The sequence below is a fragment of the Glycine soja genome, chromosome 15, assembly GCF_004193775.1.
Source record: "Glycine soja cultivar W05 chromosome 15, ASM419377v2, whole genome shotgun sequence".
NCBI lineage: Eukaryota > Viridiplantae > Streptophyta > Magnoliopsida > Fabales > Fabaceae > Glycine > Glycine soja.
Window position 1 is genome coordinate 25103483 of NC_041016.1, and position 23190 is coordinate 25126672.

The 23190-nt window shown below is 32.3% G+C and overlaps 3 protein-coding genes and 1 long non-coding RNA gene across 4 annotated transcripts; 2 read left to right on the top strand and 2 right to left on the bottom strand.

Moving 5' to 3' along the window:
* Positions 1-389: 389 nt before the first annotated feature.
* LOC114386681 (probable flavin-containing monooxygenase 1) lies at positions 390-2270 on the bottom strand. Its single transcript, XM_028346719.1, has 2 exons — positions 1708-2270; positions 390-811 (listed from the first exon to the last, which is right to left on the bottom strand). The coding sequence occupies exons 1-2, from the start codon at positions 2011-2013 to the stop codon at positions 581-583; spliced, it is 537 nt and encodes a 178-aa protein (XP_028202520.1). The 5' UTR covers positions 2014-2270; the 3' UTR covers positions 390-580.
* Positions 2271-3452: 1182 nt separating this feature from the next.
* LOC114385830 (uncharacterized methyltransferase At2g41040, chloroplastic-like) lies at positions 3453-8120 on the bottom strand. The gene is made up of 8 exons (XM_028345894.1): positions 7842-8120; positions 6775-6875; positions 6520-6660; positions 6118-6199; positions 5694-5887; positions 5454-5565; positions 4127-4231; positions 3453-3918 (listed from the first exon to the last, which is right to left on the bottom strand). Exons 1-8 carry the CDS (start codon positions 8004-8006, stop codon positions 3790-3792), a joined length of 1029 nt encoding a protein of 342 aa, XP_028201695.1. The 5' UTR covers positions 8007-8120; the 3' UTR covers positions 3453-3789.
* Positions 8121-15155: 7035 nt separating this feature from the next.
* On the top strand, positions 15156-21691 carry LOC114386007. The gene is made up of 8 exons (XM_028346024.1): positions 15156-15217; positions 19040-19349; positions 19437-19655; positions 19749-20012; positions 20091-20726; positions 20814-21052; positions 21135-21197; positions 21682-21691. Exons 2-8 carry the CDS (start codon positions 19044-19046, stop codon positions 21689-21691), a joined length of 1737 nt encoding a protein of 578 aa, XP_028201825.1. The 5' UTR covers positions 15156-15217; positions 19040-19043.
* An 85-nt stretch (positions 21692-21776) lies between these two features.
* LOC114386838 lies at positions 21777-22136 on the top strand. The gene is made up of 2 exons (XR_003661185.1): positions 21777-21835; positions 21914-22136. It is a non-coding gene; the product is annotated as an uncharacterized LOC114386838 (long non-coding RNA).
* The last annotated feature ends 1054 nt before the right edge of the window (positions 22137-23190 follow it).

Here is a 23190-nt window from a genome sequence, read left to right on the forward strand (position 1 = left end):
TATATATATATATATATATATGGTGGTTCAATATAATATAATAAGACTAATTTACTCATTCAACCTGATTGATTTCACTGGTAACCATAGAATCGGTCAGATCAAACCAGTTCAATGGTGCATCTAATCAAATAAGTCGCTTAGACCCGTTAAACCACCAATTCCCAACCAATCCGAACTGCTCTTTAAAAGTATACATGTATGAAATAGCCTAATTATGCCCTTTCATCAAAAGCAAAAATAATGACAAGGAATAAATTCATTTAAACATGTAATTTAATAAAATCATAAATTAATTAAAAAATATTTTAAAAAAACTAAAATTAAAATTAAATAAATTTTAATAACAAATAACATCTTTAAAGCTATAATAGATAACTTGTTTGGCTCATTTTTCGTCCACAATCTTTTTAACAGGTTGCAGAAGAAAATGGGGCAAACCTATCACACACTAACTTGTAGAGAGAAACTGTTGAGGTTGCTGGTCTAATGATGTAATTTTGGAAGATTGGAGATTTGAATATGTTTTTTATTTTTTGGTCACCTTTGTATCCAGTGGCAAAAATTACTATATCTGTCTCTAGGGGCTTTCTCCATCAATGATTACACCTTCTCTACATAAGCTAAAGCTTTGTGATTTCTTCATAAGAATGGATCCTTCTTTTAGTTTGTCAAAGAAGTTATCAGGAAACACTCCAAGCAGACATGTGAAGAGATCTTGAAGAAAGCTGTGATTGGGTACCAATCCATACTTCTTTAATGACAGCTTCCATTTTAGAATAGTTTCAACAAGTTTAGAAATTCCCGATCTCTGCAAGTTAATAATAGAACTATATATGAATACATTGTTCTTTACTTCTAAACTACAAGTATCAATATGAAAGATATATGTGATAATCTGGTATTTTTGGGATAAATTCTACTTATAAGAGGAGAAAATGAATCTAAGGTAAAAACTTACATACAGTACCATGGTATGGTACCATAAGTACTGTTAGGGTTATTTTCCAATCAGATTTGTTTCATGCATTACCAAGGTGAAATTTTAAATTTAATTTTAAAACAACACCAACAATACTATGATATTGTATCTAAGTCTTGTCCTCAAAATATAAAATAAATAAATTTTGTCCATAAACTAATATCAATTTATCTACTTTAACTTTTTAATAAATTCTGATCTAATTTCTCCAAAATTTGAGATACATAAATATATTTTAGGTTAGAATAGAATCTCAATTATTTTTTTCAATACTTACGAACAAGTTTATTTAAAAATGATGTCATTTATTATTACCAGTGGTGAAAGTAAAGTGTCCACAAGGCCAAGTAGGAAGGGTTCTCATGGCTTGTGAATTAAAAGCTCCGCAAAGCGATTTAAGAATAAGAATCCAACAATAATACTCCAAATGTCAAAATATCCTTCATTTAATTAAGATTTTAGTTCCAATGACTCCTTTTCATTCCTGGTATCAAGTTTCAATACAGGATAAATTAGGAAAAAATTTAATTTTTAATTTAGATTGGTGTAATTAAATGTGATTAAGTAACTTTTTTAGTTAACATGACTACTTTTGTTTAGTGAGAAACAGAATACAGATATACCAAGGAGATACTTGACAAAACAGGAAACAGATAAATGAAACTAAGACTTCCTCAAATTATAAAACAAAAGCATACCAAAGGAAACAAACTATAAATACATACCTCTATGGATAAATTCTTGGTATCTTGCATAGCAATATGCCAAGTTCCCTTGGAGCAGAAGGGCCTGCCATTACCACCCCACAATTCCCATGATTTCATTTCTTCACTAGACTCTCCAGCATAATCTATATCGATGACATTGGAGTTGAACCTAATGTAAGGAATGAGGGGAAAATGTTCAGCATAGGAGTTAAGATAATCTAGCACTTGGTTGTGACTTGGATTATGTTCTTTAACTGAAGAAGGCCATGGAAAATCTATAAACTGGTACGTTGGTTTAGTGTTTTGGAGTTTCGTGGATTCCATGGTATGTCTCCGTAGTCCTCCAACACCATTATCAACTTCAAAGATAATTGGATTAAATCCAAACTCTAAAAGGTACGTATTTGCAGGCAATAAGGCCACTTGTTCCTGCCCCAATAATTGCAACCCTTCTTTCCATTTCAGCAATGGAGACAACAATTGCAAGGAACTCTTTGCTCCAATGGTCAAATATTCAGGCTGTAGTATTTTGAACTGAATGCTTGAGAACTATAATAATAGTAAAATGGGTTTGTACCAGACTAACATGATTTCAGAAAAGTTTAAACTTAAAAAATAGAAATGTTCTTTGCACAGACGTGTGCAGTTTTGTTATATATGAGTCTGACTGGTTTATATAAATCGTGCAAGGTGGGGAACAATTAAATACTATATTTTTAATATGAAAATAAATAATATATGTATTGACTATCTCATCGAATCACAAAGAATGAATTTCTATTATTAGAATTCGTAGGGCCCTAGTTTTAAGAATCCTTAGCTAAATCATTTGCAGAACGGTTTTCTTTTTCAGTCTGTCTATTATATATATTTTGGCAGCTAAATACCGTACTGCAATTATATAAATACAAAAGTAGAAAGATGAATGGTCAAAGGAACCAAATAATCTAAAGCACAAATAATGCTTCATGCCAAAAGCAAAGTAGTGTTTCTTAATTGCATGCTGAGCTTTATTTTAAATAAGCTTTAATTCCTGTTTTTTTACATGCATTGTAAATGTACGACTAAAGGAAGGGTAATGTGAGATTTAATTCCATCCGACTAAAATGAACACTGACGACATACTGCAATGTCTAGTGGTATCCAATACAGGACTTGGTGACAATATCAGAAATGCAGCCCCCAAAATGTCAAGAAAAACCTTTGTTTTGAAAAGCCACTTGCATGTAACCGTAGTCACCACTTTAGAAAGCTTATTTGAAGCTTTAATTGCACGAAGGTTAAGTAGAACCACTCGCAGTTAGAAATAAAAGAGTAGAAATGAGCAGTTCTGACAGCATTATTCCTTACTTTCCCAAATGGTCAATGTAATGACATAGATTTCGATTTCCGGATACATAAGTTTATAACAAAAAATATAAATTGCAAAACTAGTTATCAGGAAACTCTTGTAAAAAATATAAGATAGCTTGTCTGTCTAGCGTGAAAGCTCTTTTCATCTTTTGGAAAAGCCAAGTCTTATTAATCCATAATGTCGTTCTTTCATATAGCCACCACCTAATCTCTAATTCTCTATATAGAGAGATAGATAAATGAACAACCAATATAGAGCACCAAATAGGTTGAAATACAGCAGGTAAGTAAAATCCAAGAACCATGCTGCTTCCGCCAAAGCAAGAGGCCTAATATGCAATGATAATTTATCAAAGCACAATATCATGTGGACAACGCTACAAAAATAGAATTGAGTTAACATGGTCACCTTTCCAATTTCAAGATAGCACTTTAGACACACAAGTCACAACAGGCTACATGTCATGAACTCTCCCCACATCCTTAACATGACCCGGCACAATCCAAATTATTTCTCTTTTGGCACTTAAACAGAATATGTGTTCTTTACGAAAGTTGTCAGAATTTGGATATATTTTTACAACCTGTGAACCTTTACACCAGACTCAGGTTTTGACCTTTCCATTTCTCATTTATTTACAATTTCTTTACAGATGAAACAAGTGATACAATACATTATACATACATACAGAAGGAATTGATAAAATGCAGGGGAGAATGAATGTTATAAATAGATCAGACCCAATTTTACGGCTTCTGAGCTGTGAACATAATAAAAGCCTGCTGAATTTTGCTTGAGTAATTGGTAAGACCACATGAGGTGCAAAGGTCTTTGATCTCTTCCTCTGTTAGATAGCCATAACCTTGTGGAATCCTCTACAAACCAAAAAACCTTTAAATCAATTTGGTTGGGACTAAAGGGAAACTTATTAAATGGTAAAACACCGTCTAATTTATTAAATCAGGAGATAATCAAGTAGTCACTCAAACAGATAAGTCACGTAAAATGAACATTCAGCATGCAAAATGTTGACACTTCAGAATATATGACAAAAGATCATAGAAAATTATTATCAGAGTTTACCTCTCTGAAAGGGCGTAAAAACCAGGGAGTTAATGAACTATAACGCAGAAAAGTGCTTCCAACAAATACTCCACCACTTTTTAGTACCCGGGTGATTTCAGCTACCTATAAAAAGTTTATATTGGGAGTGTCATCATGAAAATTACAATATTTAACTAGTGTGAAACAGATATGCCAAAGAACAAGCAAATAATATAGATCAAGTAAAATCAACACATTGATGATAAAATATGTGAAAACCATAAAATAAGGAAATCGCGTCTCATGATTAATTGTTTTAGAATTTCAGGGTAAATATTAACAGAATGAGCTTATCGAGACAGGTAAGTGATTTAAAGTAGTGCACACAACTGCGGCACTAGCACCTTTAGACTGCAGCAGGAACTATTTGTCATGTTACATCTCTTCACAAGATTAAAGTCGCATTCAGAAGATAGAGTACCAGGTAACAGAAGATTTGTTCATGTGTTTAGTTCAGCTATTCATTTTGAAAAGAAAAAAATAATCATTCATTTTTTTAGCCAAGAGAATCTTTGAAAAATAAGCTATTATTTCTCCAAAATAATTTAAACCAAACATACACTTAAACTGCAGGTGTTATTCATAATATGTTGGAGATCACTCATCACCTAAAGGCAGCCCTCACCTTACAAGCCAATTTTGTAGGATTGAGTTACGCCCAAACCCATATTCTAAGATAATAAAACATGCTTAACTTTCGATATACAAAACATGCATCTTTATCTTTGCATGTATCATGTATGCATCTGTATGCACATTACAGTCATGTATATTGACCAATAAAATCAGGGAGGGAAGAACTTCCATTTTATTTCTGTGCATCTGCCTCAATACAAAATATTAGATTCAGACACTCAATCAGGACAACTTTATAAAGCAGAAATTTCTGCCAGTTACCTCTTTCTAATCTCCTCATATATCCCTGGAAGCAGAAGTCTAGTATTTATGATGCAGTACTTTAGTTATGACATTGGCACAATAAATATTCTGTTTAGCAAACATTTCTTACTTCAGAAGAACCAATTAAGTAATTGACTTGTATATATACAAATCCAAGCAAATATATATTAGTTTCAAGTAGCTCTACAAAAAGTTGTGCATTTTAAGTAAAAATGCATCACAACAAGATGTAGGAAGACATGCATTTTAGAGTGAAATAGTGAATGGAAGGCACAGCCTTTTTGTCTAAACTGGTTTATGTTTTTATTTGACATGGGCGCACAAAATGATACCAGTCTAGTAAAAAGGTTATCCCAACCCAAACATACTACTTTTACACACAAAGACATGCTGACACAGCACTTACAGCATTGGAGGGAGACGGCCAGCAATGCAAAGCTGCACCAGCATGAACAGCATCAACTGAACCTGATGGGAACGGAAGTCTAGAAACATCTGCCCTTACAAGAGCAATATTACTGCAAACAATAAAGGAAACAGTATTACGGGCATCCATATCTCCAAATACAAACAAAAAAAAAAGAGAATTTTTCATTCTTCAGTGACATTAAATTAAAAATCAAGTATAGGATAAGGAAAAGAATACGTGGTTGAAAGTGTGTCATCTTTCTTAATGAATTCATAACATTGCCGAAGCATATTCTCAGAAAAATCTAGTGCTATGACTCCAGAATATGCTCCAGATTTGGCGAATTTCCGGGAAAATAAACCACTACCACAGCTAACATCAACAATTAGTCCACCTTTAGCAGATTCAAAGTACTCTTGAGCCATTTTGAACTGCATCACAAACAAAATGTATTGAAATTGAACTAAAATGCGGTAAGCCAAATGCCAGAGCAAAAAAGAAAAAAAGATATAGAGCCTCAACTTCCATCCTGTGATACATTTATTATTAAACAAAGTCAGCTATGTCTACCAAAATACTCTTTGACAAGTACCAAGAAACCTGAATATTATTTTTCATGTATTGGCACATTTCAACTACAGGACAGGCTGTGGATGCATACCTCTTCATCGGGACCAGGAAAGCCACTTTGCCTGAAATTCTGACGCCAACCTCTTTCATATAAGAATGAAACCAGGGGACTCCTAATAACAGGTTAAACACACAGGAAAACATAAGAACTTTCCCAAACAATTGGGGCATGCAGAAAACTGAATTATGCAACTTATGTCACATGTTAAAACAATAACTCATAAAAATGGCAAAAAGAAGAAAACAAATCCTCTAATAAAAAACAAATGGAAAAAGGGACATATAACACAATATTGTTGATAAACTGGTATGTGAAACATAAGATAAAAATTGCTCAGCAAGGATATGTACCTGACACCATTATATTACATAGTATCAAGGGGTTATAACACATGTCAGTCTAATTTCAGTGTAGTTATAACACTAATCATACCTGAAAAGCTCAGTCCGAGCAGGTTGAATTTCAGTGTAGTCTCTCAATCCAGCAGTTACAGTTAGATCCAGATACCTGTCTTTGCTAGAATATGACTTCTTACATCTCTTACACATGAAACCAGACCTGTAGATTGCTGGTCTGAAGTTCAAAAACCATTTAGTTAATTACAACAAGTACGACACAGGATTTTTGACACATGATATCTGCTTCAATTACACCTAACATCATGCATGTGATATCTAGCTGACTTACAAGTTAAGGCCAGAAGGACCTTTTCTTATCAATGGTTCATAACATACAGGGCAAGCGAAGATGTCTGCTTCAATTGCTTGATCCTGCTGTGTACCTAACTCCTGAAAGAAAAATTAATAAAAATCCTAACACAAGTCAGAGTTTTTTGTTTATGGCCTTGATATAAATTGATATTGGCAAAAAACAGATATCATATAGGCTATAGCTGTCTCAAATTTACTGCATTACGAAAATTTAAAATTCTTGCAAATGAAATAATTGACAACTTATCAAAAAGTGCCTTGTAGTGTTCATACAACTTTTGCCAAAAGAAAAAGAAAAAGAAAATTGGCCATACGAATTAGTAGTATAAGTCATGATTTTAAACCGTACTATTACTGATTGCAATTGCAAATGCGGACCGAAATTTGAAATCATGTACCACTTAGCAGCTCATTTATGCACCCGTCGTCCATACCTAACTACTTGAACATCACATGACGAAATCTCTCAGGCAACAAGCAGAATAAAATAATTTCAAATATTTTAGAGGAAAAAAAAAACCTTGTAAATGCCTATTTTGGTTCCTGAATTTGTAAACATAATTTAGTTGCTGAAAGAATAAAAATTCTGACTTAGTCCTTGAACATGTAAAAAGTGCAACAATTAATGCGTGTCATAAGTTTTGAGAAACCAATTTGATATTAGGTTGTATTTTCCAGAATTATTTTGACATTAAGTTTTAAAGTTTGGGACCAATTTGTTATTAAGTTGTAGCCATTTTTGCACTTTTTAGATATTTTGAGACTCAATAAGAATTTTCATTCCTTCAATGACCGAATTGACACCAGTTTACACATTTCAAGGATCAAAATGATCATTTACCCTAAACCGTGATCATACCATATATTTGTTAAACTCAATTCCTAAGAGAGAAAAAAAATCAATTATAACGGTAAGCTTAATAGCATGAAAGGAGCATGATATTCAGCCAAAAGAGCATGACAAATATATCTAAGTGGCAGTGTTGCGTTAAATAGGGAAATTATGAATATGATTGGAGGAATGAGGGAAGGGGTGAAGTTTACCGATTCTGCGGCAACTGCGGATATAGCACGAATGATGCTTTGGGGTTGAGAGCGGAAGCGGCGAGGGTGAAACTGAGATTTAGAAGAAAGGCGAGGGCATCTCAGAAATTCTAGTTGATGCAGAGGACGAAGGAAAGGAGGATTAGCAACAACAGACTTGGCCATTACTATAGAATGGAGCTAGAAACAGCAGACTAATCAGCGGGACTAGTCCCCCCTTTCTTCTTCCTACCTCCTACTCCTCTAGAGAAAACTTGTTGGTTGATTGGGAGCCAGACAAATATTTAAATACTAAACCAGAAGAAGTAAGAAAAGAAATAAAAATAACCAGATTGGTTGGTCCCTCAAGACGTGAAGACCTAATAAATTGATTTTTAAAATATAAAAAATATAAATTTATTCCCTGTGACAAATCAATCATGTCTAAGTTAAGTTAAGTTGTAATGTTCAAAAATTAATTTAATAATAATTTATATTTTTGAGAATTAATTTGGCATTAAGTTACAAAAATTTGACATTAAGTTACAAAAATTAGGATTTGTCTTCGAATTGTCTATATAGTTAATTTGTCGCACTTTTTACATATTCAATTATTTACTTTAAATATTTTATTTGTCAAGAATTAATTTGTCAGCATCTCATATTTTTGAAGACGAATTTCAATATTTACTCAAAAAAAAAATGTCGGGGTGTGGTTATTTCCTTTTTGGATGGGGAAATTACATTTTCTTAACACAATTTTTAGGGTAAAAATATGTTTTTCCTCCCTCAGCTTTTGAAGATTTTTGTTTTTAATCTTTGTACCTAATCTTCACTGGTAGTAGTTGTACAAAAACAAATAGAATAGAATAGGACAAGAAGATAAGTACTTGAATTATAAGACAATTTTTATCATGTAATTGTTGAATGAATAATGGACAATCCTTTTTTAATACTAATTATACTAATATAATATACATGAGGAAAAAAGTTTATGCACAAAACCCCATGTATAGTAAGTTTGTTGATTCTAATAATAATTATCTTAAAAGTCAGATAAACGATGATTTGTGATTGAATGATATTATAAATCTATTCTACATTGTCAATGCATGGCTATTAAACTCAATATACGTTATTATTATTATCTGAATCCAAAATACAAAACATATACAAGTTAGTTACGTGTAGATGATAATGTAAATTCAAAATACATGACATGATAAGGTTATTCCAACTAATAGATAACGTGCATTATAAAATACATGTCACTCAATATACATTATTATTATTATCTGAATCCAAAATACAGAACATATACAAGTTAGTTAAGTGGTAGATGATAATGTAAATTCAAAATACATGACATGATAAGGTTATTCCAACTAATAAATAACGTGCATTATAAAATACATGTCATGATAAGGTTGTTGCAACTAGAAGATAATGAGAATTTAAATTTAGTGTTTCAAATTTAGATTTGTGTTTCTATAGAGAAAACATGGGTGGAAAATAAGACAAAGGTGGAGATATATGTGCCTTTTGAACACTTTGTATCTTAAACAAAAAGTTATCTCATGATTTTTCAAGTAACAAAAAGTTGAATTTTTGTTCTGTCCTCATCTGTTTAAGTTGTGTTGTCTCATAATCCTTTTATCAAACATGAAACAATAATATTTGTCATATAGAGTACTATAACTTTTAGCAAATCAAACATACTCTTATATTTTTACATTAACATTTTTAGTCCTTATTGTTAAGTATTAATGTTAAGTGATGACGTGGTATCTAAGTTGATAGTCATGCGACTTGTCATGTGGAATACTAATCTGATGTGGCAATGAATGTAAATTTTCTAGATAAATTATGTTTTAGTCTCTTATCTTTTCATGAAAATATTACTCATGCTTAAGCCTTCACATTAGGGATTGCTTAAGCCTAGATCTGCAACTTCGAAAATGCATAATAAAGTCCTTTCATCACTACTACAAAAAGTAGTTTTAACATCGGCTTATTAACATCGGTTTTATACAAAATCGATGTTAAGTTAAACGCAGTGGCATATTTGTAAATAAAGTATCCTTCTTAACATCGGTTTTCCAAAAAACCGATGTTAATGCATACACGTTAACATCGGTTTTTGGAAAACCGATGTTAACTAATGATGTTAACATCGGTTTTTCAAAAACCGATGTTAACGTATAATATGTTAACATCGGTTTTTTAGAAAACCGATGTTAATGCATACACGTTAACATCGGTTTTTAAAAAACCGATGTTAACTAATGATGTTAACATCGGTTTTTCACAAACCGATGTTAACGTGTATCCATTAACATCGGTTTTTTAGAAAACCGATGTTAATGCATATACGTTAACATCGGTTTTTAAAAAACCGATGTTAATGCATACACGTTAACATCGGTTTTTTAGAAAACCGATGTTAATGCATCTACGTTAACATCGGTTTTTAAAAAACCGATGTTAACGTATCATACGTTAACATCGGTTTTCCAAAAACCGATGTTAATATAAACTTTTTTTTTAATTATTTAAATATTTTTAAAAAAATCATATATTGTGTTATTAATTATATTTTAATTAAAAAAATATAATAATTAAGAAACAATTATAAATTCAAAAGGTAAACATTTAAAAATTAAACTACATTTTTAAAATGAATTTCGTAATTTTAATCTTATTATTATTTAATCAACAAAATTTGACCAGACTTCGTCATATTTTTTATCATTTGACTAAGCAAAGTTATTTATAAAAAATTATAAAAATTAATTTAAGATATGATTCTTGCATAATACTAAATACATGCCGTTAAGAAGATGCATATTTTAAAAAATGTGATTATATCCCATGAAAATTAATCAACAATTTATTATATAAAAAATAATTGTTAATAATTAAAATGCACTATGCCTTGTATTTAAGGATTTTTTTAAAAATAATCTTATATTTTTAAGAACAGATGAGGAAGTATATCATAAAGAATAGAAAAATTATTGATAAATACCTAATATGCTAACAATACCTAGTGAGAGAGAAAGAAAAGTAAAAAAAAAAGTATAAATGTTATAGGTAATGAGATTTGAGATATGAAGAGATAAATAAGAGATATTGATTAGATATATAAAAAAAAACATAAGTATCCATGTATTCCTGATTTTTTTTTAATTTTTATTTAAAAACTTTGATTATAGAAAAATAAATCAAATATTAAGTTGTATATCGATAAATTGTTGGTCCAAATAGTAGTGAGTTAAAGTAAGATTTTGGATTTGGATCTTGTAGATGAAAAAAAACATTGTTGGTCCAAATTTCTTTGACTTTATTATGAAATTTGATTTTTTTAGAAGTCGTTGGGCCGGTGACTTTTTAGTTTTCTTTTTTTTTAATATGTTTGAAATAGAGGTCGTAGAATATGTAGGGATTTCTTTCTTTTTTGAAATAAGTATTATTAAAATAAAAATTTATTTAATTTATTTAATATGATTATTTTAATATTAAGGATAAAATATTTATTTACTAATAAAAGGTAAGAAAAATAACAAAAGGATTTATTTGAAGATAAGTGGATAAAATTTAGAGTAGACAAAAGTTGTATTTAATATAGGAAATAACAAAAGGATTTATTTTCTAGTTTTTTCTATTTTACTAATAAAACAGCAAACTGATTTAACTTAGTCGGCATGTATTTAATATAGGAAATAACAAATTTAGAGTAATTACTGGTAATACTAATTATTCAACAAACTTTTCTTTCCGTATTTTAGACGACAAAGTTTAATTGGATCAAAACAATTTAACTATTAATTTGGTTTTAATGAAAACTAAACGTTAATGATGTTGATCATGATTAAGTCTATTAAACGTCTAATTGGGTTCATTTTTTATTCTAACAATTCCTTCTAGGAGCAGCCACATTGATTGTTTGGGTCATGTCGTAATAATTATGAAAATTCACATGGGTTAACTAAATTCGACTACTTTATTGGGCATACATTGTACTAGTAATTAATTAACTACCAATGTAATCCAAATTCTTGAAGAAAGGGGAGAGAAAGCAGCCACTCGCGCGTGAGAGATTTAAATATTACTTCCATTAAAATCTGGTGTAAACGGTCCACAGATTTTGAGTAAATGAAAAAAAAAATATTCTCTTTAAAATGATTAATTATCAGAACTTTTTCAATAATATTATTTTAAGACCTAAATTAAAAAAATTGAAAAAAAAACATGAAATAATTTTTAACTAATATTTTAAAACACTCATTAACAAAAATAATTTATTTAAAATTTCTGGCAGTTAAAAAAAATACTTCTATTTAATTACATAGATTGTCGTGTATAATTTAATTGGTAGTTTTTATAATAATTACATTAATTATCATATTTAACATAATTTATAATTATTTAATAGTTTAAAATATATTTGCATTAATAGTGTATGAAAATTTAACTTAAATAATAAACACAACTTTATTATGAAATAAACCACTGAAATTATTAAATGTGAAGATAAATTGTTTACTTGCTTATTCCATAATAAATTTCTCGTATATTTACATGAATTTTATGCACACCTACGTAAATTTAATTGCACATAGATTCTGACAATACCAATTAATTGATTCTCAAAGAGCATGCTTGAATTGTTTTTATAAATATGAACTTAAACAATTTACTTAAGGTTTAAATTTAATTCTAATGGCCACGGTGTAAAAGAATGAATGAATAAATAAATAATTTAATTATGATTTTTATATTATTAGCTAAGCATGTTTTTTTATAATTAAAATTTATTGAATTTTGTAATAATTATAATATTATATTTAAAATAATTTTAATTAATTAAAATATATTTTATAATAATAATAATAATGTATTAAAATAAACTCATAAATAAATACAATAAGAAAACGTGTTTCATGACACATATTTAAGAAATGACTGCTTATGAATAAAAAAAGTCTGATGACATTCATCATCGAATTAATTAAAGCCAAAATATGTTAATTCACGTGTAATCATTAAGTATTTGGGGGTGCTGATGATGTAGGATCCATCATGAAATTGAAAGTGTAACATTTCGTTCGTTCTAAACTAAAAGAGTGCTAGACACGGTCAAAAAAGAACAATTGTAGACAAAACCCATCAGTCACTACACAGAATCGTGCCTCTCTCGCTTCTACCCTTTTTACTCTCACTCTCTCAAACCCTCTCTTCTTCTTCTTCTTCTTCGGTACGCTTCTTCTCTTCCCTTCTCACTTTTCCTTTTCCTTATTACATTACGCATTCTCTATTCATCATACTACGGAGTCGTTGTTTGTATAGGATTATATATATATTTTTTGTTTTGAAACGAGAAATTAGAAAAGGGGATGTAATATTTTAGGTTTGGTTGGTTTGAACTGTATTAATCTAATTGGATAGAAAACCTATGTTACGTTGTGATTGAAGTGAATGTGCCTTGTTTTCCTTTTAGTGTTACCAAATCGATTGCGTGTCAGTTCTTAAGGACTTTTTTTTTTGTGTATTGTTGATTGTAATTTTAACTGTGGGATTTAATAGTTGTGGTTTTGATGTTTGAACTTGCTGAATACTGATTGATATTTGAAGTTTGGAAGACATTTGTTATGAGAAGCTTGAAAATCAAACATGCACTATTGCACAGCCATACCATTGTCCAAGAGTATAGCTTGGCCTGGCTTTCCTTTTTCACTTGGTCAGGACACATTAACCACTCCCTCCTATTAGCTTAAATGCCAAAAGGATTTATTTGAAGATAAAACTAGATATAGTTATTTATTTTTTTAGTGTTATTCTTCTGTCAAAATTTTATCTTAATAATGTACAATAGAGTTTGGTTAACAAAAAAAAAAATACACAACTGGCACTAAGATGGCACTGGTTTCCGAAGTAAAATTTTAAAAAATCTATATAATCAATGTTTAGGCTATTATGACTGAAAAGCTTTTTTACTTTAGTATAACACATCTTTTTTGTTTTATTTTTTTATTAGGAATCTACACAGTATTATCTCCAGAGTAGACACTTCAGGATTTAAATCCCTGATATCACAAGTTACTTCTACCTTAATCAGTAAACTTGTATGATTGCCATACTAGTGACAAAATCTATAAACTTGTTTATGTTTTTTAGTTCATGATCTTTAGTGTACTTCGTAGAGTTCATTAGGCTATTAATAAATTTGCAGACTGGCCCCACCACCAAGAAGATATTTGTTTGTGTATTTGTTCTCTTTTGCCTTTTAAAATGGAATCGCTAAAATAAAATCTGACAAAATATAGCTCAAATTTAATCAATATATCACTGGGATTGATTTAGCGTATCTTGATAATGTTGGACAAGATTGAATCAATATGCTACTAAGGGGACTTATAATACACTTTACTTTTTCAAAAATACTAAGGAGAGAGGGTAATACAAAAATAGCAGATTATGATTTATTCTGAGCATTGACGGCATGCATTGCACAGGTAGTTGGAACTTGGAAGATGAGAAGAGTCGTGGGTAATTAAGATTGAAGACTAACAACTCAACTAAAGTTGACGGTACTTTTTTTGTTTTTATTATTCTGTTCTCACAAGCTGACAATAAAATTACTTGTTACTACCCATTAAAAAAAATTATATTTATTAATTATTTAGTGAGATTCATATCTTATTATTTTATTAATTTTGTGAGATTCATCTTATAATTTAACAGTATTCTGAATTCCTACTATTACCCTTTTGTTATTTATGTTCCGATCGAGTGTACTACTATTATTGGATGAGTTTGGTTATATGAATAATGAAAATTGTGTCACACGGAGACAGAGCAGAGCAGTTTATATTTTCAATAAGGTTTAACTCGTTATAAAAAATTTGATTAAAAGAATGCTTTAAAAAAATATATAGGTTTTTAACACTTCTCGTTATAATTAAATTAAACTCATGTCATGTCATTTTCTAATGAGACATGCAATAACACGACTTGATTCAATGACAGGGATACTAGTGGATGGCACAACGTTTGAAGCCATAAAGAAAGTGGGGGACCCTGTGACTGGGCCTGTCCACAGTGCAGTTCTGTGATCTTCTGAGAGGTAATAGAAGTTGTGTGTGTGCGTGTGTGTATATATATATATATATATATATATATATATATATATATATATATATATCCGAAAAGAGAAAGAAGTAAGACATTTTTTTTGATATAATTTAGAATAAATTGTTTTCATATCTTCTGAGCGCTTGTTATACTTAATCTTACTCTTTTTTTTTATCATACACAAAATTGTCTTATGTAGGTGTTCATTCAGTTATTTCTTTGATTCTTGCTTTCATTTTGGACCGTGCTGCTCATCATCACAGGTACAAATGTTTGTTACCAATGAATATTTTTATTACGTGTTCACTGCCATTAATGACAATTGATATATGCTATACAAATTGTGTTCATGATGAGTGAATCTTAGATTCCCGTTTGAGATTGGATGCAATGATTCTTGCGGACAGTTTGCATTAATCATTGTATTCAATCTTGAATTGTCCGTTTGGACAGTTTGGGGAGACTGATATTTTTATGGTAGATTCATGTGTTAAGGTTAAAATTATTTTGTTTAATTTGATGAAATTTTGGTAATGCATTTCTAGTTGTTCTCTGAGTGCATACTTGATTATCGGGAAATTAATTTCACCGATTTCATGTCGTGTACTTAGAGACCAATGCGAAATGCTGCCAAAATTTTGTCAAATTTAACAAAATAGAATTAACCCTGATGTATGAAGCTACCATAAAAGACGGTCTTGCCGAATGGGATAGGGCCACACCTTTAATAAAAAAGTGAGATTTTCATGCATCGAATAACTTTGAGAGTATGACCGAGTTATTACTTAGATGGATCGAAGTTGGATGAATGAAAGTCGCATCAGCCCAGAATATGAGGAAGGCGTCGAGCAATTCTTACAATTTGCTTCAGAAAGAGGTCAACCGGATGAAGATGGAAAATATTATTGTCCTTGCATCAATTGTTTGAATGGAAGACGACAAATACTGGATGACATACGAGAGCATCTGTTGTGTGATGGAATTAAGAGGAATTATACGACGTGGATATGGCATGGTGAAATGACAGACATGCAGAGTGGGCAACAATCCGAACCGTTTGATGTAGAAATGGGAGATCGCTTGGAGGATATGATTCGTGACCTTGGACAAGAGTCTTTTCAGCAAGCACATGCCCCTATGTATGATACATTACAAACTGATTCAAAGAAACCTTTGTATCCGGGGTGCAAGAATTCGTTGACGCTGTTGTCGGCAGTTTTAAGTCTGGTTAATATCAAAGCCAGATATGGGTGGAGTGACAAAAGCTTTAGTTCACTGCTTCAAGTAGTGCACGACATGCTTCCAGAGGAAAACACATTGCCTAAAAGTTACTATCAAGCAAAGAAAATATTGTGTCCTATGGGTATGGAGTATTAGAAGATTCATGCTTGCCCGAATGATTGCATATTATACAGACATCAATTTCAAGAAATGTCGAAATGCCCTAGGTGTGGGGTATCACGGTACAAACTCAAGGATGATGAGGAGTGTAGTAGTGATGAAAACTCAAACAAGGGCCCCCCAGCGAAGGTGTTGTGGTATCTTCCGATCATTCCAAGGTTTAAGCGTATGTTTGCTAATGGAGACGACGCAAAAGACCTTACATGGCATGCAAATGAGAGAAACTGTGATGGAATGCTTCGTCATCCGGCTGATTCCTTGCAATGGAAGAAGATAGACCGTTTGTATCCGGATTTTGGCAAAGAGGCAAGAAATCTTAGGCTTGGACTAGCCACTGATGGAATGAATCCATATGGCAGTTTAAGCACGCAACACAGTTCGTGGCCAGTTTTGCTAGTGATTTACAATTTGCCTCCTTGGTTGTGTATGAAACGAAAATACATGATGTTGTCTATGATGATAACGGGCCCAAGACAGCCAGGAAATGACATCGATGTTTATCTCAATCCCTTGATTGAAGACCTTACAAAGTTGTGGGACGAAGGAGTTTTAGTGTTTGATGGGTTTCGAAATGAGACATTTAATTTACGTGCAATGCTTTTTTGTACCATTAATGATTTTCCAGCATATGGGAATTTGAGCGGTTACAGTGTTAAAGGCCATCGTGCATGCCCCATCTGTGAAGAAGACACAAGCTACATACAACTGAAACATGGAAGAAAAACAGTTTACACTAGGCATCGACGTTTTCTTAAACCTCATCATCCTTACCGACGATTGAAAAAAGCATTTAATGGAAGTCAAGAGCATGAAAATGCACCGGTACCGTTGACTGGTGACCAGATTTTCCAGCGGGTTCAACACCTAAATACAATATTTGGAAAGGTCCAAAAGAAAGACAAAAATAAGACTTGCATATGGAAGAAAAGGTCGATTTTGTTTGATCTTCCGTATTGGGTTGATCTAGATGTTAGACATTGTATTGATGTTATGCATGTGGAGAAAAATGTATGTGATAGTCTCATTTGGACGCTCCTTAACATTCACGGCAAGACAAAAGATGGTTTGAATACTCGTCAAGATCTAGCCGAGATGGGTATTCGAGCGTCGTTACATCCAAGGTCTGATGGTAGAAAAATATACTTGCCTCCAGCTTGTCATACTTTGTCCAGAAAGGAAAAGTTCAGTTTTTGTCAATGCCTACGACGGGTCAAAGTTCCACAAGGATACTCTTCAAATATTAAGAGCCTTGTGCATTTGAAGGATCTTAAGTTGGTAGGCTTAAAGTCTCATGATTGTCACGTCTTGATGCAACAATTGTTATCGGTGGCCATACGAGACATTTTGCCTAACAAAGTCAGGCTTGCCATAACTCGGCTGTGCTTTTTCTTCAATTCTATATGTAGCAAAGTTCTTGATCCTGTGAAGTTAGACGAACTGGAAAATGAGGCTGCTATTATATTGTGTGAGTTGGAGATGTATTTTCCGCCTGCATTCTTTGACATCATGGTTCACTTAATTATTCATCTAGTCAGAGAAATCAAATGTTGTGGTCCTGTTTATTTGCGGTGGATGTATCCGGTTGAGCGATACATGAAGATCTTAAAAGGGTATACCAAAAATCTACACCGTCCTGAAGCATCTATTGTTGAAAGGTACATTGCAGAAGAAGCCATTGAATTTTGTTCAGAGTACATTGAAAAAGCTAAACCTGTTGGGCTTCCCGAGTCTCGGCATGACGAAAGAGTAAGAGGTAAGGGTTCAAGAGGACTGCATGTCATCACTCCAAGTGTAGAAGATTTGCAACAAGCTCACTTGTATGTGTTGAATAATAGTAATGAAGTTTTGCCATACATAGTTCGTCATGAAAATTTAGTCAAACAAAGTAATCCAAAAATGTCGAAGAACTCAGTGTTGAAAAAACATAACAAGACTTTCCTAGATTGGTTTAAACACACAATCTTGGCTGATGATAATGCTTCTGAAATGTTGAGAAAGCTAGCAGATGGACCTAAAAGAAATGTTATAACTTGGCAAGGATATGATATAAACAAGTATTCCTTCTATACAAAAGCACAAGACCAAAAAAGTACAATGCAAAACAGTGGGGTTACCCTAAGGGCTGAATCTCAACACTTCGCTAGTGTACATGATGACAATCCTTGTGTAGCTTTCATCCCTTACTTTGGTTTCATTGAAGAAATTTGGGAGCTTAACTATGTCAAATTCACTGTCTGTGTTTTCAAATGTAAGTGGGTTGACAGTAATACCGGTGTGCGGACCGATGATGTGGGATTTACGTTGGTGGATCTTAACAAACTCGCATACCAGAATGATCCTTTCATTATGGCAGAACAAGCGAAACAAGTATTTTATGTCGAAGACCCTTGTGATCAAAGGTGGTCAGTGGTTTTACATGGAAAAACAATAGGTGTCAATGTTGAAGATGATTATTCATACATTGATACTTATGTTAGTCCTTTGTCCACACAATTGTCACCTAATGTCATCGGAGAAGAAACTGACGATGTTCATGCTAATCGTAATGATCACGATGAAGGAGAATTAATTAACATCGTCTAATGTAATTTTTTTTATTTTGTACTTAATTTCAATTCATTTAATTACATTCATACGCATTTATTTTTTATAACATATTGAATTAATGTTTTTTTTTTTCACAGCCAAATGGCTACACAGTCAAACTCTCCTCCGCCTCCTCCTCCTTCTACTGGTGTAACATCGCATTCGTCGTCACCACCATTGAAGCGGACTAGAAAGGCCTCACGCCTAAGATTATTGGCGACTAGACCAGTTGGGGCAGAGAGACCCCTTGTCCATGTGGATCCTGTTACTGGCAAAGCAGACGGTCCCCACAGCAAGAAATTTAGAACATATTTAGGGATCGTTGCTCGTGATAAGGTGGATGTCACATACGAAAATTGGAAGCATGTCCCTATTACTCAGAAGGATTTGATATGGGAGGATATTCAGGTATCATGTATTATTTCATGTTCCATATTGTTTGTTAGCCAAATATTTGAATTTAGTATTAATAAAACCTAATTTACTCTTTGTTAGGCTGAATTTGATATCCCTGAAGCATCTGATTTAAGGACAAAAAAGAAAATACTTCAGACTGTGGGGGAGCGGTGGAGACAGTTTAAGTCTGATTTGACGTCGAAATGGGCACTTGCAGCTGACAAGGATAGTGTTGATGACACTGTATGCAAAATGTACGGCATTAGCAAGGAGAAATGGACCCAATTTTGCCAGAGCCGTAGAGACCCTTCATGGGAGGTAACTAATTTGGGATTTTCATTTTTTTAACTTTAAATGAACTTATTATAATACATTGTAATCATGAGTTTCATTAATGTTTCATTTTTACAGAATGTTCGAAAAAAAGCACAAGCTGTCCAAAAACAAAACACTGCCCCTCACGTGATGTCTCGTGGGGGTTATGAATATTTAGAAAAAAAGTTGATGGATGAGAAGAGAAAGAAAAAACTAGAGGAAGCAACTCAATCCGGAAGCACTGACACCGTCATTGATCCTCCATCTCCCATCAAACGACACGTGAAGTGGAAGCTAGCCCACACCAAGAAAACTGGTGACATGACATCTGAAGCAGCAAAGGAAATTGCTGACAAGATTGTAAGTCACTTTCAATTCATAATTGTAATTATTTTTTTTATTGTGTGATTAAGTATAGAATAAATGTGTTCTTCACAGGATGCGCTTGAGGAGCAGGCCTCACAGGGTTCCTTTGTTACCCATGGACGTCATGATATACTGACTGCTGCCATTGGGCGACCAGAACACCCTGGTCGTGTGCGTGCTGTAGGAGCTGGTATAACCATCAAACAATACTTTGGATCAGCTTCAAGGACCTCCTCCATTGCTCCCGAATACCTGCAACAGTTGACGCAACAAATCAAGGACCAACTAGAGGATTCAATCACAGAAAAAGTCACTCGACGGATAATGTTATCCCTCAGCCAAATGCAATCACAGGGACTCGCACTGCCTCCTGAACCTGATGTTGGTCCTTCAGCTGCTCATGTCAGCACAAAGGAGAGTTGTGTTGATCCCTCAGGGAACGATCTAGACACCGGTGACTCATACAAATGTGGGTTGTATATTGAAGAATATCCTTCTCGCCTGGTTGCCCTAGGAAGAGTTTATGAGGGATCTACAACAATTCACAACATTCCTTTGCTGCATGATCAAGTTAAGGTTGGTGTTGAGGAGATTAGAGATGTAGATGCTCCCATTCCTGTACCCACTAAAGAGGTTAAGGTCGTGGGACAGGCTCTTAACACATTCCTTGCTTGGCCGACACATCTAGTCAAGCGTTTATCAGAACAGGTATTTTAGTGTCATTAAATGCTTATTTTTCCAATTAAAATGTTTACTGTGATTAAATTATGTCAATTAATTATGTTGGATAAACAGGGAGCTGTGAGACCCGCGAAACCTGCAGATAGGCCGGATGATGAGGTCGATGATCCGCTATATCTAATGACATTGACCATTCCACAGCTTTTTCTGAAGCCATTGCAGGTTATGTGGGATGCTACCTTGTTTGGCCTATTTAATGAAAACTTTCCCTTGTACATAAAGCATGAAGATCTGTCTGAAATTGCACATGGTGGTCAATGTCTCAGCATATCTGTTATACAGTTGTGGATTCTGTAAGTCAATTTAGATTATTGTTAGTTACCTAATTTATTGTTTTACCTTCATGCATAATTTACTTTGTGTTAACAATAATAGGCATATGACTGAGACAAGTATGCGAGCTGGGAATATCGATGTGTATGGATTCCTCGAGCCACAGTCTATCCAGAGATCTGGCCAATCACAATTTGAATCAGAAAATTACATTAAGAACTGGATGCAAAATTCAAAACGAGATGTGTACCTAGGAGCCTACTTGAATGGGTAACTTAAACTCAACAAATGAATTTAAATAATGTATAATAGTATAATAACATATATTGGTCTCCACTGCAGTGCACATTGGCAAATGGTCGTCATTTTGCCTAAGGAAAATGTTGTCATTTGGTTTTGTTCGTTGCATAATAAGCCAGACAACTACCTCAAAGGCATAATTAATAGGTCAGTGTTGTTTTTTAATATATTTGCATTAGCATTAGTCAGGTAAATCAAAATTTTAAATGTACAATAAGAATATATGTTTGTATTCAATAGTGCTTTGAAAGGACTTGACGATACTCAACAAAGTAAATCCAAGACTCCTGCTAGGTGGATTGTTGTTAAAGTAAGTTATTTAAACAATATGTTTTCACTTATATTTTAGTATTGTGTAGACTAATTTGTACTGAACGTTGCATATCTAAATTTCATAATGTATTTAGTGTAATAGACAAAAAGGAAGCACTGAGTGTGGGTATTACGTCATGCATTGGATGTCAACTATAATCTTAGGAAATTTCCAGAATAATTGGGAAATGGTAATTTTTAATTCACCAAATTTCATATTATTATGATTGCTAATATATTATTAACTTATGTTTTATTATATCATGCAGTATTTCACTGATCCTAGACCATTGGAACCAGAAAGATTGAAGGCGCTTCGCAACCAGTGGGCAAAGTACTATTTGAAAGTGAAAAATGAAACTTAGGATGTTTAGACAATCTTGTAATTGTAGTTTATATTTACTTACTTAATTTACAATTCATGTCTCAACATTAAATATGTTTTAAATTCATAGTAATTAGTAAATTTCTTATTGAATTTTCTGGTAAAAACTGTTTCAAAACAGAATGAAAATTATATGTTGTGTGGTCTGATTTTAAAATTTGCAGGTTATTTTTGGGATTTATTGAAAAAACAGACATCATGTTAAAAATAAATTTCTAAAACAACATCGGTCTTTAAAAAAACTGATGTGAAATGTTACTTACAACATCAGTTTTTTTAAAAACTGATGTTAAATGTCACTTACCTCAACATTTTTTAACATCGGTTTTTAAAAAAACTGATGTTGTAAGTAACATTTCACATCAGTTTTTTTAAAAACCGATGTGAAATGTCACCTACAACATCAGTTTTTTAAAAACCGATGTCAAATATCACATTTAACATCGGTTATTTTAAAAACCGATGTTACATGTCACTAACAACATCAGTTTTTTAAAAATCGATGTTGATTTATAGATTTATAACTTTTTTTTCTTCATAATTCATATCATATAACATCGCCTATTTAAATAACTGATGTTAAATATCACTTACAACATCAGATTTTTAAAAAACTGATGTGAAATGTTACTTACAACATCAGTTTTTAAAAAACCGATGTCACATGTCACATTTAACATTGGTTATTTAAAAAACCGATGTTAAATGTCACTTACAACATCAGTTTTTTAAAAAAACCGATGTTAAATGTCACTTACAACATCAGTTTTTTAAAAAACCGATGTTAATTTATAGATTTATAATTTTTTTTTTCATAATTCGTATCATATAACATCGCTTATTTAAATAACCGATGTTGTATTTATTAGTTAACATCGGTTTTGAAAAACCGATGTTAATGATACTACTTTCCACATCGGTACTTTCAACATCAATTAATAACTGATGTTGAAAGTCTTAAATAACCGATGTTAAAACCTTATTTTCTAGTAGTGCATGGCTTCTCAAGGATTCCAAAACCTCAATGAACTTTATATAAAACCAACATTTGAGATTCAAAATGAACAATTTCAAACAATAAAATTAATTACAATTCAAAGAACAAGCTTAATTATCTTACTTGTTCAAACTTAAAATGACTTTGTAAAGAAGGAATGGAAA